General features: G+C 37.9%; 1 protein-coding gene across 1 annotated transcript; it reads right to left on the bottom strand.

Moving 5' to 3' along the window:
* Nucleotides 1-557: 557 nt before the first annotated feature.
* LOC104164915 (receptor-type tyrosine-protein phosphatase delta-like) lies at nucleotides 558-16,031 on the bottom strand. The gene is made up of 7 exons (XM_009704397.1): nucleotides 15,919-16,031; nucleotides 15,176-15,461; nucleotides 14,515-14,693; nucleotides 13,153-13,279; nucleotides 11,996-12,121; nucleotides 4,944-5,098; nucleotides 558-780 (listed from the first exon to the last, which is right to left on the bottom strand). The coding sequence occupies exons 1-7, from the start codon at nucleotides 16,029-16,031 to the stop codon at nucleotides 558-560; spliced, it is 1,209 nt and encodes a 402-aa protein (XP_009702699.1).
* Between the last annotated feature and the right edge of the window lie 655 nt (nucleotides 16,032-16,686).

Below are 16,686 nucleotides of genomic sequence, written 5' to 3'. Positions count from 1 at the left end.
GGCATCAGTTATACGGTTGGATTTGATGATCTTTGAAGTTTCTTCCAACCATAATGATTCTATGATTCTATGATTCTATTATCCCTTTTCTTATTTCTCTTTGGCACTCTTGTTAGTACAGAAATTATTTACACTATAGTTTTCCTGATCGCTGAATTTACCATTATGATTTTCAGGCCAAACAGCCACTTGCTTGGTGACACAAAGTCAAGAAAACCATGAAAATAATACAGTGTCAGTCTGAAGCCGTGAACAACACTTTGACCCCGGAACAAAAAAAATCAGTGGATCCACCTGCAGAAATAATTTGCCCTCTCTTTATTACCACACATTTCTGCCAGGAAACAAAGGTTCAAATAAAAATGGGTAATACTTCTCAATAACGGTTTTTCTCAACAATCATAATTTAAGATCCACTACTGAAACAACTTTTTTGTTCCCCAGCCTGCAGTTTCTACTGCTGTAACAGGAAATTATCCTTGCAGTACCTTTACAGCAGATTTTACACTGTAGTCATATAGTTAGTATATGACTTAAGATATAAATGTAAGCAGATTTTATACAGTCTCTATCTGTGCATTTTTGGGCTGTGGAAATACTCCTTCTTTTCTATCACCATTGTATATGGACACTGTTTTGCTCACCTCTGTCTGTACCATGGCTGGCCGTTGTGTCCTCAACATTTTGACAGTCTGGAAGATATCTACAACACCTTCATATCTCATTCTTTCTAACACAATGCTTAGGGTTATGAATACTCCAGTCCTTCCAACACCCGCGCTGTTGCAATAAAAGAAAAAAAAAAGGAAGGAAAAAAGGAATGTTAATTGACAGTTAATGCTGAAAGAATTGGCTCACAAATTATCTGTGGTTACAACACACCATATGTGTACAGATTTCTTTATGGGGAAAGGCTCACCAAGCAAAATTCCACAGTAAACTACCACATTGCATTCAGAAGAATAATTGCACTCAAGCAAACTTCACATGCTACTAAGTACTTCCTGACTCTCCAGTCTTCATTGGAAAGTGACTTGGTTTTTTTATCCAGATATACAGTAATCAGTGCATGGTGAAGGAAAATGAGAACGTTTGTTGCCAATGACCTATGCTGGAACTGACAAAAGAAAAAGATGCCAAAATGTATTTTACTGCTTGCTTTACTTTAGCTCATTCACATATATGCCTGCCTTTGCACATCTTCAGTGTGTCAGTTTACCATCTACTTTTAGTCAGTCATGGATTTTCAATCAATATTGAAATTGTTCATTCAAACTACAATTTAAATAACGGATATACAAAAACCTTAAGATTTTTATTCAAAAAAATCTTTTATTCAAGTCTGGCTACCTGGATCTTTAGTTTTCCAGTACTGATATATGTACACCATATCTGTCTACATTAGTCTGAAATGTCTTTGAATATATGGCTTGTTTGCTCTCTGTTCTGTCTTAGTTTCTGTTATTAGCTAAAACCCCCAAGAAGTGATAGGAATTCCTGTAATCAACAGAGTCAACAGTTGTCAGCTATTAAGATTAAACAATCACTTGTTTGTGAGGAAGCCTCTCAGACAAAGAGACAGGTAACTACACAGAAAAAAAGATCTTCCAAGTCTGAACTTGTATGGGTGGAAATTAGGCACCCTGTCATCTCACTGCTGATGCTAGTAATTTCACAAGATTTTCTCCAGTCAGATAGACTTGGGACCCTGGAGATTTATAAGATCTATTCACCAGACAGGAGAGTGGAAGAAAATGAACAGCAGGGAAAGACTGAAGAACTCTGAATGTTGATATGGACTATGACAGAGACCCAGTGAATTCATGAGACTAGCGAGGAAATTGAACATCCAAATTGTATGATGGTATTTTAGTGTTTGGTCTAGATCAGTGCACCTCTAGGGCTATTAAACATACGCGATAGGATTTAGTAATTTTGTCTAACCTGTGTGCCTTCAGAGAGCTGGAGCCAAAGGACAAGCAAGATACAAGTTGACAAAATATCATGCTGTCAGTACTGTTTTACCTATATGTGATGACAACGGTTCTGGACATTTAGAGCAACTAGAGTGTAAGGTCTCCTTTCCCTGACGAGGTAAATTAGAAAGCTAATGTATAAGAAACATGCTGAAAAAACCCTGGAAAAATAACATTAGAACCTGCTTGGACTTTACAGAGCTGACAACAGTATGATCTAAACCAAAAAGCTCAGAAAGTGACCAGTAGAGTGAAGGTAGATTACCATTTTCTGTTCTCCTCGCTCCTGCTCCTGCTTAACCACCTGAAGATATCCAACAAAAAAAGTATGATTTTCCAAATATGTGTGAGGACTTCTAGTCTTACATATTAGTCATATCTTTATTACTTTAAAAAAAACTACTCAGAACTCTCTAATTCAGCAAAAGGAAGGAATTAATTTGTTGTCTTGTGTTCTTAAGAAATCAAAAAGTATTTGAAGAAGCTACTTAATGAGGAAGACAGACTAATATGGAAAGATCTCAATGTTTGCAAATCCTAACTGGCCATCGAGTGTAAAATTTTGGCAAAGTCTGTAGGAAACTGAGTCTGTTCCCCTGACAGTGACAAGCATACTTTAACATTGTATCAATTCCTATTAGAAGATGCTTAGGATTTCTAAAGAGTGATGGAAGTCCACATCAGTACTAGTAGCACTTTAATGATCAGCTGATTTCTTTCAGTGCAAGCCAAAGAGCAAACTGAGTTCTGCCATGACATTTAATGATGCAATGCGACAAAGGTTTTAAGGAATCCCGAATGTAGTAAATGGTGAAGGCACTACTTCATGATGTAGTATGATTCACCAAAGTTTCAACAGTTAGAAGCCAAACATAGGATGCTTTAATCAGCTGTGAGGAAGTATTGATGTTTTTGTAAGAGAAAAGAGTTTCTCGTTAAAAATACATCTTGAAGGTATGCTGGTCAAGGGTGATCTTCCTTACTCTCCAGCTAAAAGGTGATGTTGCTACAAGGTGAACAGTCCTAAGCTCTTTTAACAACTTCTTAATTAACTGCCTGATGAGGTTAGAAATTTTTAAATTGTAACACACTGATCTATTTGTAAAAATGATAGAGAAGGAGAACATTTAAAAATTGTGAAAGATGTAACAGTGGGAAGGAGACCACAGGGAAGTGGCACTAGGGGAGTTTGTCATTCGAACATTTCTCTGTACAAGAGAAATCTTTAAAAACTCCTCATGGTAAAAACTCCTCATGGTACAAACTGGCGGCATTACTGCAATAATTCCACAAAGACTAGGAAAGTGCAGGTACCCAGGATCTTGTGCTTCCTGAAAGAAACAAATAAACTTACTAATTTGCTAGGGACATTTCCTACTCATGTAAGTTGACTAACATTGTTGATTAGCATTACCAATCTCTAAATTGTCATTACAACGATCATAAGATATTTAAAGACCAAACTGTGATGAATTATACTGGATTTGACTTTGTTTCTACCACAGTCAGTGGTGGAAATCTCCATAATTTCATCATGAAAGATCACACCTATTTGGAAGGGATGCATAACCTCCTGCAAGGAGTATTTCATTGCAGTCACAAGTGGACAAGTTTTCACGGTACGAAGAACTTAGAAGAATACCATCACTTTGTTTTCTTATGTATGTCTGCATAAAGGCATAAATATTGCTTATTACTCTTCTGCTCTCAAAACTCATTAATGTCAGGAAGAATAAGTCTTCTTATCATGCTTGTCCTTCATTTTCCCTTGCTAAACAAATCCCAAACACTGCTCTGCAATGCTGTTCTCCTTAGCAGGCCAGGAAAATTCTTAGGTACACAAAAAAAGTAGGATTAAAGTAGTCCAATACATCTATTTTGTCAGTTGTTCAGATTAGGGGAGCATAAAGAACTCTGTAAAAACACACTGGTGTTTTAACAACTTCTGGTTGCTCCTGGTTGTGGAAGGAAGGGAATCTATCTCCATCTATATATTCATATGCTGTAGTAAACATGTTCATTTTGTCTTCATGCTAGTACTGGGGCACTACTTGGCCTGCAGGAAGAACTTGGAACCTGTATCAGTATTTTGCATCTCTGTTACATAAATAACAATACTTCATCTACCAAAAATTAATTTAATTTCACAAAAAGAGTACCTAAAATCCTAATGGAATTTACAGAAATCAATTTATTAAATAAAAGATAAAAGATAAAGATATTATTTTTGGCCATCTGCTATAGGTTCTAGAATACTGTACAGAAAATAAATAAAAAATACAAGAATATTAAAAAAGCCTACCCTGGATTATTCCTACACACCCTGCAAGCCATTTTCATCTGCATAGCAGTTGTAAAGGAACTGAGGAAAGTCATGACATCAAAAAATGGGCATTACATTATGAAGTTAGAACTCATCAATCCAAACCTCAATGATTTTTTGACAGGTGAAGTTTCTAAACACTGCTTTATATTTCATTCCATTTCTTGAGATAGCTACTGTTTTTATTGGTCTCATCTTGATGGCTATTAATGTGCTACTGAGGTGTAACTAGCTTGTTTACAGCTAGCTATTCCCACCAACATAACAGTCTCACTTTTAATTACCAGTGTAAAAAAATGTATCAGATTTAGCAGTCTGTGATAAAGCTCTTTCTACCACATTCTGTGTGTAGCATTGACCAGATTGTTTTTACCCTGCATTAGAGACATTTTTAAGTGAAGAAAAAAATCACGTGCTTCCACGTATTTCAGAAGAACCTTTTCTCTGTAAATGGGCTATCACAGAACAGGTCCTGTTTTGTAAAGCAGTCCTACGTGTGCCTTTTTAGATCTTCTATTTCATTATATTTTCTGATAGTTCACTTATGAAATTCCATTTAGAGACACACCTTTGCTGCAATCAGCAACCAACTTTAGAAAAAAACAAATCTGCATCTGTGTTGTTTCAAGGCTTTGTTTACTTACCTGCAATGAACGGAAATTGGTCCATCCTGACCAAATTGCTCTTTTGTTTTATGCACTTGGCCTATGAAGTCAATAAATCCTTCTCCAGACTTTGGTACTCCTTGTTCTGGCCAGTCAGTGAACTGGAACTGCCTCACTGTTCGGGACTGGCCATCCTTTAACAAAAGACACAAATAAAGTATCCAAAAAGCATTTTCTAGTGGCTGGAGGTCAATCAGCCAACAACCAGAAAGACAATCACACAACAAGGACATTGAGAGGAGGTGGGGATCAGCTAAGATCATATTTATGAAGATTCTTTCAATCGAAGTACTGACTGGTGCTTTTGGACACACTGGCCCAGAAGTGCAGTTTCATTAACAACATTGCATAGATTCCCTTCTGCAATGGATAGGAGATTTGTCTGACATTCTGTCTATGTGAAAAGCATGTCTGAGGCTACAGACATAACAATCTCACCAGGTTATAGGATTTTTTGATAAGTTATGTTTTGAATCCTGCGGATTGTAAATTCCTTTAAATACAGAACAGGCAGAATAAGGCTATCCAATTTGACTGTCCGTTTCAAGATATGCTCATCTACTGCAAGGCAGGAATACCTTCACTGATAAGACTTGTTTAGTCATTGCCCTCTTTGCAGATGATTATCTTTAATAGTACGGTGCTTTCTATGAGGTGGACATTTGCCTGGAAGAAGGTTGGTCAAGACAAGCCAGTTGTTTAACAAACCATGAACTACCCTTCAATCACTGTAATTTCATTCACTAAGAGCTTAGACTCGGTCAAAAATTGAGAAGAAGGGCTTCCTTTCTCAAAACAAGTTGGCTGAAGCTGTTTATTCCCTTTGGTTAGGAATACTAACAGGACTGTTTAAAACTGCAGAATACTGCAGCATGGTTATTTTTATAATGAAGCCACTAGAAGTATTAAAAGCCAACTCCTCCTGTTCAATATGTAAACAGTCAGGACACATAAACAGAAAAGATACAATATAAATGGATTAAGTAACTGTTTTGCATTTTCAAACACTTTTCATGATGATTTTAACACTGTCAATCTGCACAGCTGAAATGTTTAAAAGCATGGGCATAAAAGCCTGGGCACATGAGCTACTGATGTGAACTAGTGCCTCTGGACATATTGTTTCCTAAGCACCCACTCTGCCATGTCTTCAAAATGGTCTTCTACTAAGTTAAACTCCTGAAAAATTGAAATGATTATAGGAGATCCCCTCAAAAAGCAACAAGTTATGTTGGAGGCAAGAACAATACTTTTTTTCCCCTCTATCACAAGCACTCAGCCATTACAAAATTTTGAAATGAAATAGAAGTGATTTTTAAAATAATCAAAGGAAAAAACAATACTTCTATGTTTCCTGTGGCATTGTGGATTGTTACCTCCCATGTCTCAGACGAGTAAGGAAAACAGAAAATGGGTATGTGTGTCAGCCACTGCTTCGTGACAGGACACACATACAGTTCTTTGACTTACCCTCTTGTATTCCCACTAGGCCATTGTGGCAATTTAGTAATTTATTTTTGTGGAACATTTTTGCCCACTTAAAAAAAAAAAATCTGTTTGAAAACATTTACCTGATTTTATTTCTTGTGGGCATCAACACAAAGAACTAAATATGTCCTACCAAAATGGCATTTTGTTAATGCAGACTTTTCTTGTAATGGTCTCTGTGATCCCATTTTCCCCCAAGAAGACATAATGAAATTGCATCCTTCAGATAGCCTCAGGCACATGACATTAATTAATCAAGACGACAAAACAATAGGTTGATTATCTCCAAAATAACCTCCCATTCTTCTAAAATAAAGAAAGAAAACCTTAAGTCTGACTCATTTGCAACATGTTGGTTAAGGAGATGGAAACTTCAGCAATTTCTGATCGTGACTGGAATTACACTACAATAACAGTGATTTTTTTATAGGTAGAAAAGATAAGAAAGACACTGCTTTACTTAAGTCTAGGCTGTCATAGGAAAGATCACAAATTTCTATCTGCAAAATAGATTTGATGGTAAATATTTGTTTTTCAGGTGTGCTAAATCAACTGTATTGGTATATTTGGTATATTTCATAATCATAGTAACTCAATAATCCAGTGCAAGTCTGTGAAACTGTTCTGATTTAGTTTCAATGGCAACAACTTCTGTAATTTAATGCTATTTAATGAGCACAGAAGTAAAGTTAGTTAGTCTGATGTTAGACTAGCATTAAAGCATATTGGGAACTGATCTACAATTTCTTAGACAGTTCCCCCTGCTCAGTACATTATAAACAGTGCTGCTTTCTTTTAATGAGATGCTTATCAATAGCAGTTCAAATACAAATGCTACATTTTATTAAAATCTTTACTTTCACATATTGTGACAGTATGCACAGCTAGTTATCAAAATATGAACTTTCAGATCCCTATGTGAAGCAGAGGGTTTTTAATGTATCATTTTATTGATTGGCTGACCGCTTGGATTTCTTCTTGCTCCTTGCAGGGGATATTCAATTGTCTTTTGATGAGGCTGTAGAATTTATAATACTCTCTTACAGCCATTACTAATAGTTTAGCCTTAAATGAGACTGGACCAACATATTGACCTCTGGAGTTTCCAGAAGAAGTGAGTATAAAGCAGCCAGAACAGCAGATTGAAACAGTTAGAGGTCAATTTCACCTTACAACATTTCACAGCTCCGTTTCAGAAATAACAGGGAGTTCCACACCAGATGCTTGCTGCTGACACCTACAGAGGCAGTGTGCTTCTTTTCTTGTCCCTGGGAAATAATTGGCTGGCTTGGCTCTGCCAGAGCACGGATGGTATTTTAATATTACGGATGGTTTTGGAGATAAGAAAGAGAGAGGCTCGTTACAAATGCTGCGGCATTTCCTTTTCTTTGAATACAACAATCTAGTTAGATGGTCTCAGTTACTGAGTGTGACAGCCATAAAAGTCTAACTACAGGAAAACTGTAACGTACATTTTGGTAAGTAGTCCCCACCATTTCCAGTAAATTTGGAAGGACCTATAGTCTCTCAGCACATCTAGAAAATTTAAGATGGGGCTGTGAGCTTGCCAGTACGTTGGTGTCACTGTTTTAAGGCTGCACTGGCAATTAAATCAGATGACAGATGCCCTCTATTAACCTGTTCTTTCCCCTTCTGGGGAAGGAAAGAATAAAAAGGAGAGAGTTTTATAAGCTGGAAAATTAAAACAACTTTAAGAAAATAACAATAATGAAAAATAAAGATTATCATAATATTAATACTGATGCTACTAATAATAGAAACAAAAATATAAAAAAACAGTATTGAGTTTCCCAATGATGATCACAGGATTGCATGCCGCAGTGGCTTGCACCGCTCTTGCAGCAGGGTGGGCACTGCAATGTCCTGGACTGCACATGGCAGCAGAAGGGAACCGAATTCAGGAATACATGGATTGGGATTGGAGGCAGGAGAACGAGCAGAGTCCTACAGCAATGTCAGCTATGAAAGAAGAACAGCCGACCCCCCTGAACCCTTAGCTTTATATTAAGGATGATGTGTAGGGGATGGAATACTTCGTTGGTCAGTTTTTCGTCACCTGTCCCATTCATTCTTTCCTGCAGCTGCAACCTTTTTATGACTTTTCACTTGTGGACCGTAAGAGAGACAGCAGTGACATTTGTTCCCACAAGAGTAAGGACAAACATGGGCCTTTCTGCATACTGATCCAACCGTTACCTTGGTAACAACTATAAACATAAAGCATTACCAGTTCTAAAAGCAAACGCTGTCTGAAAAACATGTAGTCAACTTCAGAAAGTGCAGTTACTTAGAAGAAACTTAACTGAAGGAAAATCTACTGAAAGGAGAATTTGTCCTGTTTTAGCCAAAACCAGGACAATTGTTTAATAAAATTTGGAACACAGAAGTAAAGTGATTTTTAAATTTGAGAAGCCTACAGAGGGTAGAAGCAAGGCCAGGTACCCTGGGAGGAGTACAGAGAAATTGTCTGAGCAGCCAAGGATCAGGTTATGAAAGCTAAAGCCCTGATAGAATTAAATCTGTCCAGAGACATCAAGGGCAACAAGAAAAGCTTCTATAAGTACATTGGTGATAAAACAAAACTAGGGAAAATGCAGGCCCTCTCTGCAAGAAAACAGGAGACCTGGTACCTAGGATATGGAGCAGGCTGCAGTACTCAATGACTTTTTTGCCTCAGTCTTCACCAGCAAGTGCTCCAGCCGCAATGCTACAGTCACAGATGGCAAAGGCAGGGACTGGGAGAATGAAGAACTGTCCACTGTAGGAGAAGATCAGGTTTGAGACCATCTAAGGAACCAGAAGGTGCACATGAGACCTGATGAGATGCATCTGCAGGTCCTGAGAGAACTGGTGGATGAAGTGGCTAAGCCATTCTCCATCATATCTGAGAAATCATGGCAGTCTGGGGAAGTTGTTGCTGACTGGAAAATGGTAAACATAACCCCCATTTTTAAAAAGAGAAAAAAAGAAGACCTAGGGAATTACAGGCCAGTCAGTCTAATCTCCGTGCCCAGCAAGATCACAGAGCAGCTCCTCCTGGAAACTATACTAAGACACAAAGTGCTGTTCCTCAGGGGTCTGTTTGGGGTCGGCGCTGTTTAACATCTTTGTTGCTGACACGGACAGTGGGATTGAGTGCACCCTCAGCAAGTTTGCTGACGACACCAAGCTGTGTGGTGTGTTTGACATGCTGCAGGGAAGGGATGCCATCCAGAAGGATCTGGACAGGCTTCAGAGGTGGGCCTGTGCAAACCTCATGAAGTTCAGCAAGGCCAAGTGCAAGGTCCTGCACATGGGTTGGGGCAATCCCAAGCACAAATACAGGTTGGGTGGAGAATGGATTGAGAGTCACCCGAAGGAGAAGGACTTGAGGGTGTTGGTTGATGAGAAGCTCAATATGACCCAGCAATGTGCACTTGCAGTCCAGAAAGCCAACCATATCCTGGGCTGCATCAAAAGAAGCGTGACCAGCGGGTGGAGGGAGGTGATTCTCCCCCTCTACTCCACTCTCCTGAGACCCCACCTGGAGCAGTGTGTTCAGGTCTGGGGCCACCAACACAAGAAGGACATGGACCTGTTGAAGCGAGTCCAGAGGAAGGCCACGAAGATGGTCAGGGGGCTGGAGCGCCTCTCCTATGAAGACAGGCTGAGAGAGTTGGGGTTGTTCAGCCTGGAGAAGAGAAGGCTCCCGGGAGCTCTTCTAGCAACCATCCACTTGAAGGGGGCCTACAAGAAAGCTGGGGAGGGATTTTTTACAAAGTCATGTAGTGATAGGACAAGGGGCAATGGCTTTTAACTGCAAGAGGGAAGATTTAGATTAGACATAAGGAAGAAATTCTTCACTGTGAGAGTGGTGAGACACTGGAACAGGTTGCTCAGAGAAGCTATGGATGCCTCATCCCTGGAAGTGTTCAAAGCCAGCTTGGATGGGGCTTTGAGCAACCTTGTCTAGTGGAAGGTGTCCCTGCCCACAGCAGGGGGGTTGGAACTAGGTGATCCTTAGGGTCCCTTCCAACCAAACCCTTCTATGACCCTATGATTCTATGAAAATGTCACAACAGGACTGCAAAGGCACTCATATGTTTGACACTTTTTAAGATGTGTATTAATATCAGGTCCAATAAAACTATTTCTGGCCAATTAAGTTATTCAGCCTTTTCAGACTATTTCCTTGTTTGCTAGCTGTAAGTAAACAGACTTTCAGAAACATCTTAGTTGATTATAAACTCTTGAAAGATCTTTTCTGAAATACATACTGTTTGCAGACACTTCAACTACATCTGTGGCTTTTTATTATCACTGTTATTTTGTGATCTGAGCTTGGTCAACTATGTCACATAAGACCTCTTCTAGCTTGAGATGAAACAAATTTTAACAGATGATCTATGAAAGCTGTCAGCATATTTGTAGCGAAATTGGCTTTGACTGTCTATGCTTACAAGTGTGGTTAAAGACTGATGTTATGAGCCTGTTCTTCTCCACTGTTGTTAAGCACAAGTAGGTTAGAGAAGCTATGAGTTATGTGATCCTTACTAGATTTCAAATAAAAAGAAAATCAGACCCAGTGTGTCTACAGTTTCTTTTCAAAAACACACACTCATTTGCCAAATGACAATGTTCATATGCTGACTTGGTTAGTGACAATAATGTCTAGCTAATTGTCAGTAGTACCTAATTTTACTTGAAGCTAACATTAAAAGCAGCAGTCTAGATACCTATGAGAAGGTCTAATATTTTGGATGCTGACTAGCAACCCTGAGTAAGCACTCGTATTATTTCTGGGCAGTACCTCCTGCTATTTTGCTTGAACAAATAGTATTCTACAGTGTTTACAGGCTGTCAGTAATTTTTCCTGCCATACAGACTAAAGTGATATAAAGTCTGAGAAATGCTAAATATATGTTTAAAGTTTATGTTCATTTAATCTTATATCAGTGCTCAGTTTTGGACTCAGGAATTCAGATAAGAAATGCAGTATGAAAATGAGGATGCTAGGGTCACAGCTGCATGTATCTGCTCTGCAGATATACAAAAATGCTGAAAATATGCTGTGCCAAAAATCAAATTATAATGTGCAAAGCTTGTCAAGCTTTTCTTACGAATGCTATTTGCTCTGCAGTTTTTAAATCTCAATGTATTAACCTTCATACTCACTCGGCCTAGAGGGTGGTGCAAAACAACATATTTACAGCTGTAAGTTACAAAAATTGCTCCCAAAAATGATAGGGGAAATGAGGAAAAAAAGGAAAATGGTCCTCAAAACTTCTAATGTATTTCGGCACAAGTAGTTACTCAGAACTTTACAAAGTTGCGCTGCCCAGATATTAGATCTGAATGAAGTCAATTACTTTTACACAAAGATCCCATTCATTTAATAACAACCTTTTCTGCTTTTTGTTTATTATTTGTAGAAAGTACACCCATAGGATTTTTCTATTAATAATAAAAATGAAATTAAAAAGAGGAAAAGAAAGAAATTGACAGTTTCTTATGTGAACTACTTTAATGCTATGATAACTTACCCTTGCATCTGTAACCTTGAATTCCCTCAGAATATACTGTGGCATGTTGTACTCTGCCATTGGGTCTACCACAAAATACTGATACCTGGCGGAGCGCTCTGCAGGCCAGTACTGGTGGCATTTTTCCTAGAAAATAGTGGAGCAAAATACATTTCCTGTTACTTGAGACCAGTACCATAAACTGGTATAAAACCTTTTTCACTCATAAGTGTAATATCCATGGAAGGTGCCACTAGTGAGAGAAACATGAACCGTTTGTCTTGCTGTGAACATGAAGTTTCATACCTAGAATAAAAAATGATGTTCAATATTCCATTGCAAAGGGGTTCTCTCTGGTCACTGTACATCTGAACTCGTTTATACTTCTGCTCCATTCTATTATTTATCAGTGACAAGAGCTACTCCTAGCCTAATTTTCAATGCAGAATGGAATTTAAATGTTGAGGCCACCTTCAGTTTTCTTCTTTCTTCCCTGTTGAAGGAAGTCCCCTGGCCTCAGTCAAGACTCTACCTCTGCACCCACTAGCCATGTTCTGAACCATCTCTACTCCCCAGATACATGGCCTAACTCAGATTTCACTTATCACATACTGGCTTCATCTTGATGTAATCCCGTTCAGATAGTAAACTTCTTTGTTCTTTTCATTACATAAAGCAGCACTTCAATGAGTTTAAGACTGGGTGCTGAAACTTTAAAGTTCAGCATTATAAACACACAGAAGACATTCAGATCTCAAAAATATCATACTTTCTTTTACTATTGTTAAAAACAGATGCTGCAAAAGCAATGTTTCCAAATAGAAATCTTCACTTTTCTATAGACAGCAACAGTCTCTCTGCATACTTCGGAGTATCAACATGTAAACTCAGTTGCTGAGTCTCAGTGTGTTCCACAACAAAATGCAGTATCCAGCTTGTCTATTGCAACACATCTATAGATTGGAAAACCTTACACCTGGTGATCAACAATGTCACCGATATTTCAAAAGGAGAAGAAAACCTTACATCTGATGATCAACAATGCCACTAATACTTCAAAAGGAGAAGGAACCTGAATCCTCACCTTTATCATTAGACATTCCTGTAACAACAAAATATTTTAAAAGAAGATCATTATAACAAACATTTTAGTAAAGGACTCTTACAGCAGTACTTACTCTGCCCATTTCTCGTAGCTTGGTGAGCATGACCACAATTGTAGAATTATGCTCCCAGAGCATTCTCCAGAAGTCTTCAGTTGTTTCTGCTAAAGGACCTTGTGTAGCTATGTAAGCTTTTTGTTGTCTATGTTGAAAAAAAAGTGAATTAAGAAAAATATTTTAATCAAAAAAATGAATTGATACATATGTTCTCTGTTTATATATAAACACTATCTAGAGGAAAAACGTATATACTATTAATAATAAGCACATTAAAACCTTATTATGATTGTTTAATCAAACTACAGCTTTTTATTTTTAGAACTTTCAGAGAGAAATTAGTTTGTTAATATTATGATGTATGTCTTTATTATTTAAATTTTAATGCAACCCTAATAGCTCAATTTTATGTGCTGTAAAAAAGCACTTAAGAAACACTTCCCTGTGCCGGTTCATTTTGTAGAAATAACTGTCTAACAATTTATTAAGTTTAGGAATTATAGCATCAAGCAGTTTCTTTATTAACTCCTTTTCAACAGTCTGATGCATCCAGCAAAAGTAGGGCAGGAAGAAAACTCAGGAATGTGAGTGCACTGCATTTCCAGGTCTTAATATCCTACTAGTGGAAGCTACCACCAAGCTGTTAAAAGCTTCTGGATCAGTAGCTTTACAAGATGATGACCAGTTCATGTTCTTGCTTCCTTCAATCAACAGAAACACCTTTGTGGGTTAGAGTGGAGATGAAGGTTTTTTCCAATTATAATAGGAGGCTCACAAAATGACCTCTGTGGATATGGATACTCAGGTACACCTAAACCGCCTTAGGGAAACTATACCACCTCTTTTTCATGCTTTTTTCTACCAGCTGCTTAAGTCAGCTGAGGGCATATTCCTCCGTGTTGTCACGAAGATGCTGGTGGGCTACACAACTGTTTAAGTATAAAATGCTTTTGGCAGCTAGGTCTAGTCTTAATCAGTGTTCCAAGAGCATAAGTTATCACCCTGACATAGACAGTGTATCTCCTGTACATTACTTCTACACATCTTTTTAAGCAGAATAGTTGTGAAGAAATACAGGTCCCAAATCATGAATGTGCTTAAAATCTCAGTAACTTCCAGCATGTAAAACATACTGGGAGTTCTTAGTGATTTAAAGGTAGGTAAAAATATAACGTTTAGCAATCTATGCCATTTACAGAATTTTCCTGTATTGCATAAGTGAAAATCTAAAACTTCTATTAATATTTAAAAAAACACCCAATCAAACATGGCACGCACAGGTAATAAACAATATTAAATTTTGTTATTTTCAATATAATTACATAAATAATTTTATAAACTTTTAAAATAGTCCATATGAGAACACATCAACATCAGTACCTGTATCCATCAATGAAACTGGCATTAATATAATCAGAGCCTTCTACTCCTCGGATTGGCTGCAAGCATACCCTTGTGGATTCATATGGCATAATATTGACAAGGCGATTTTTGAATTTATTACATGGAAGATTGGCACTGATGAATCTTGAAGTGTGAGCCTTAGAGCTAGCAAGACGCTGTTGAAGATAAATTAGAAGAATCAAGGCCAGGTATAACAAAACGAAATGACACTATCAGATTTGATGATCTCTGCTTATTATCCATCAATGAATAATTTCAATTTCAGGTGCTTACTTTTCCATATTCTATTGCATTATCTAAACATTTGTAAAGCTGCTTTTAACATTTTATAAAAGTCTAATGTCTCCTCCACTAATGCATACAGACAAATTTGAGTATTAAACCGTTACACAAACACACATTTCAAGCTATTGAAACAAAGGAACAGCAGGGTTAAACCACCCTCAGTGAATGGTTCTTCTCTGGACACCAATTGAGGATATAATTGCACATTTTACAAAGGATAGTCTTCCTAATTAAAAATTTTAGCTTGCTGATGTCTTGTTTTTTAATTACTGGAAACAACTGGTGGAAGACAGAGCATCATCAAGTGTTACACCATTTGGTTTTGGTTCTCTGCAACATAAAATCCCAGTACCTTAAATTCCAGTTCCATTCCTGTGACATTCTCGCCTGTTTCTATCTGTGTCAGCTTCTGGATATATGCATACAGGTTTCTGGCTGGCACTTCGGTATTTCCACATGTCACTGCTTCCAGCAGTGCATCGTGGATAAAGATGTATTGGTCCTCAGTTTGAACCATGTAATTCCTCTGTGCTCTCATTAGAGTTACGTGGCCATAAATATCTACAGTCTTTTCATGCTTTATTCTCTCTAACATGGCATCTATCACAATGAAGCAGCCAGTCCTGCCGACTCCAGCACTAAAAGAAATGAACACAGGAGGGAAAACATGAAGGACTATTATTTCATGCATTGTGTCTACTTTTGTGGCATTCAAGTTTCAAAGTTTCGTAACACTGATTTGAACAGCACATTTTTCTGAATATGAACATCAGCTTTTATGAAAGACGTTGATGCCCTGAAATAAGTAAATGTCTTTAACACTAAAACAAGCAATTGAGAATGTGGAATGCTTTTATATGAGATCTTTCCATCTTGCAGTTTCAGGCTTGACTATAACAGAAATAAAACACATTGCAACATTTTCTAGAAATACATGTTCTTAAAAATGGAAATTACTGGAGATGATGAATCCTCTAAGAATTCAAGCTTTATTTGTAGCATGATTTCTAACTGATTAAACATGCTGTTGATGCTATTCTGTTTACAGAGGTGAATTTATTGGCAAACAATAATGCTACAGAAAATGAGTCTTACATATTTCTATCATGCTTTGGAGGTAAAATTTCTATCCCTCTCCCAACTCTGTCAATGGGGCTTCTATTAACACAGTTTGTTCTGTCCTCTGCTCTTTCACTTAGCCAGGCCATACTGGCATTTGCAATGCAGAGCTATGCCTAGTTAGCTGTGCTAGCTGTAGGCTGGGGAAATCCCCAGCTGGCCACTTCAATGACTCTCTTGCATCTCTAGAAAAATGTAAGAAAGATCTGGAATGGCCAGAACCTGGACCAGGATGCTCAGTCATCACATTATTTCAAAGGACAGATTACAGAAGGACTAAAATATGCTTAAAGACATCATCAAACTGGGTGAGTAATATTTTTCAGGCAGAGGTAAAGTTAGTGCTTCCTCACACGTTCTGAGATAAGTTAGTTGTTGGTTTTAGGCAGGAGCTGAAGTGAAGCTCAGTCCTGTTGAGGCCAAAGAAACTACCACTTCCTAGCTCTCCGCACAGCAAGGCATTCCTCGGGAGCAACTCTGAGCTAGAAAGTTGCTTTCCCCTCTTTGACAGGACTTGAGGGTAGAAAAAGACATGGGTCAGCTACTGTGAGCTTGGCACAGGAATAAACTTTGATAAAATATTCAGTTGGATCTAAGAGAACTAAACCTGTCTCAGTAATAGATCTGCTGAACAACAATTTATTTTTATGACATCTGCTGTCAAAATGTGCCGGACCTTCAAGGATTTTCAGTCATTCGCTCCCTGTCTTAAAGGTGGTGTCTGTTACATGCATGGGCTACCTT

This window comes from Cariama cristata, unplaced genomic scaffold (genome assembly GCF_000690535.1).
Source record: "Cariama cristata isolate BGI_N322 unplaced genomic scaffold, ASM69053v1 scaffold16697, whole genome shotgun sequence".
In the NCBI taxonomy this organism is placed as follows: domain Eukaryota; kingdom Metazoa; phylum Chordata; class Aves; order Cariamiformes; family Cariamidae; genus Cariama; species Cariama cristata.
This window is presented reverse-complemented; position numbering and strand designations above follow the sequence as displayed.

Coding starts and splice junctions, on each gene's coding strand:
- LOC104164915 (XM_009704397.1), bottom strand. CDS start 16,031: ATGGCCTGGCTAAGTGAAAGAGCAGAGGACAGAACAAACTGTGTTAAT. Junction 15,462..15,918: donor CCAAAGCATGATAGAAATAT/GTAAGACTCATT, acceptor CATTTCTTTTAG/TGCTGGAGTCGGCAGGACTG. Junction 781..4,943: donor CCAATTTCCGTTCATTGCAG/GTAAGTAAACAA, acceptor TTATTGCAACAG/CGCGGGTGTTGGAAGGACTG.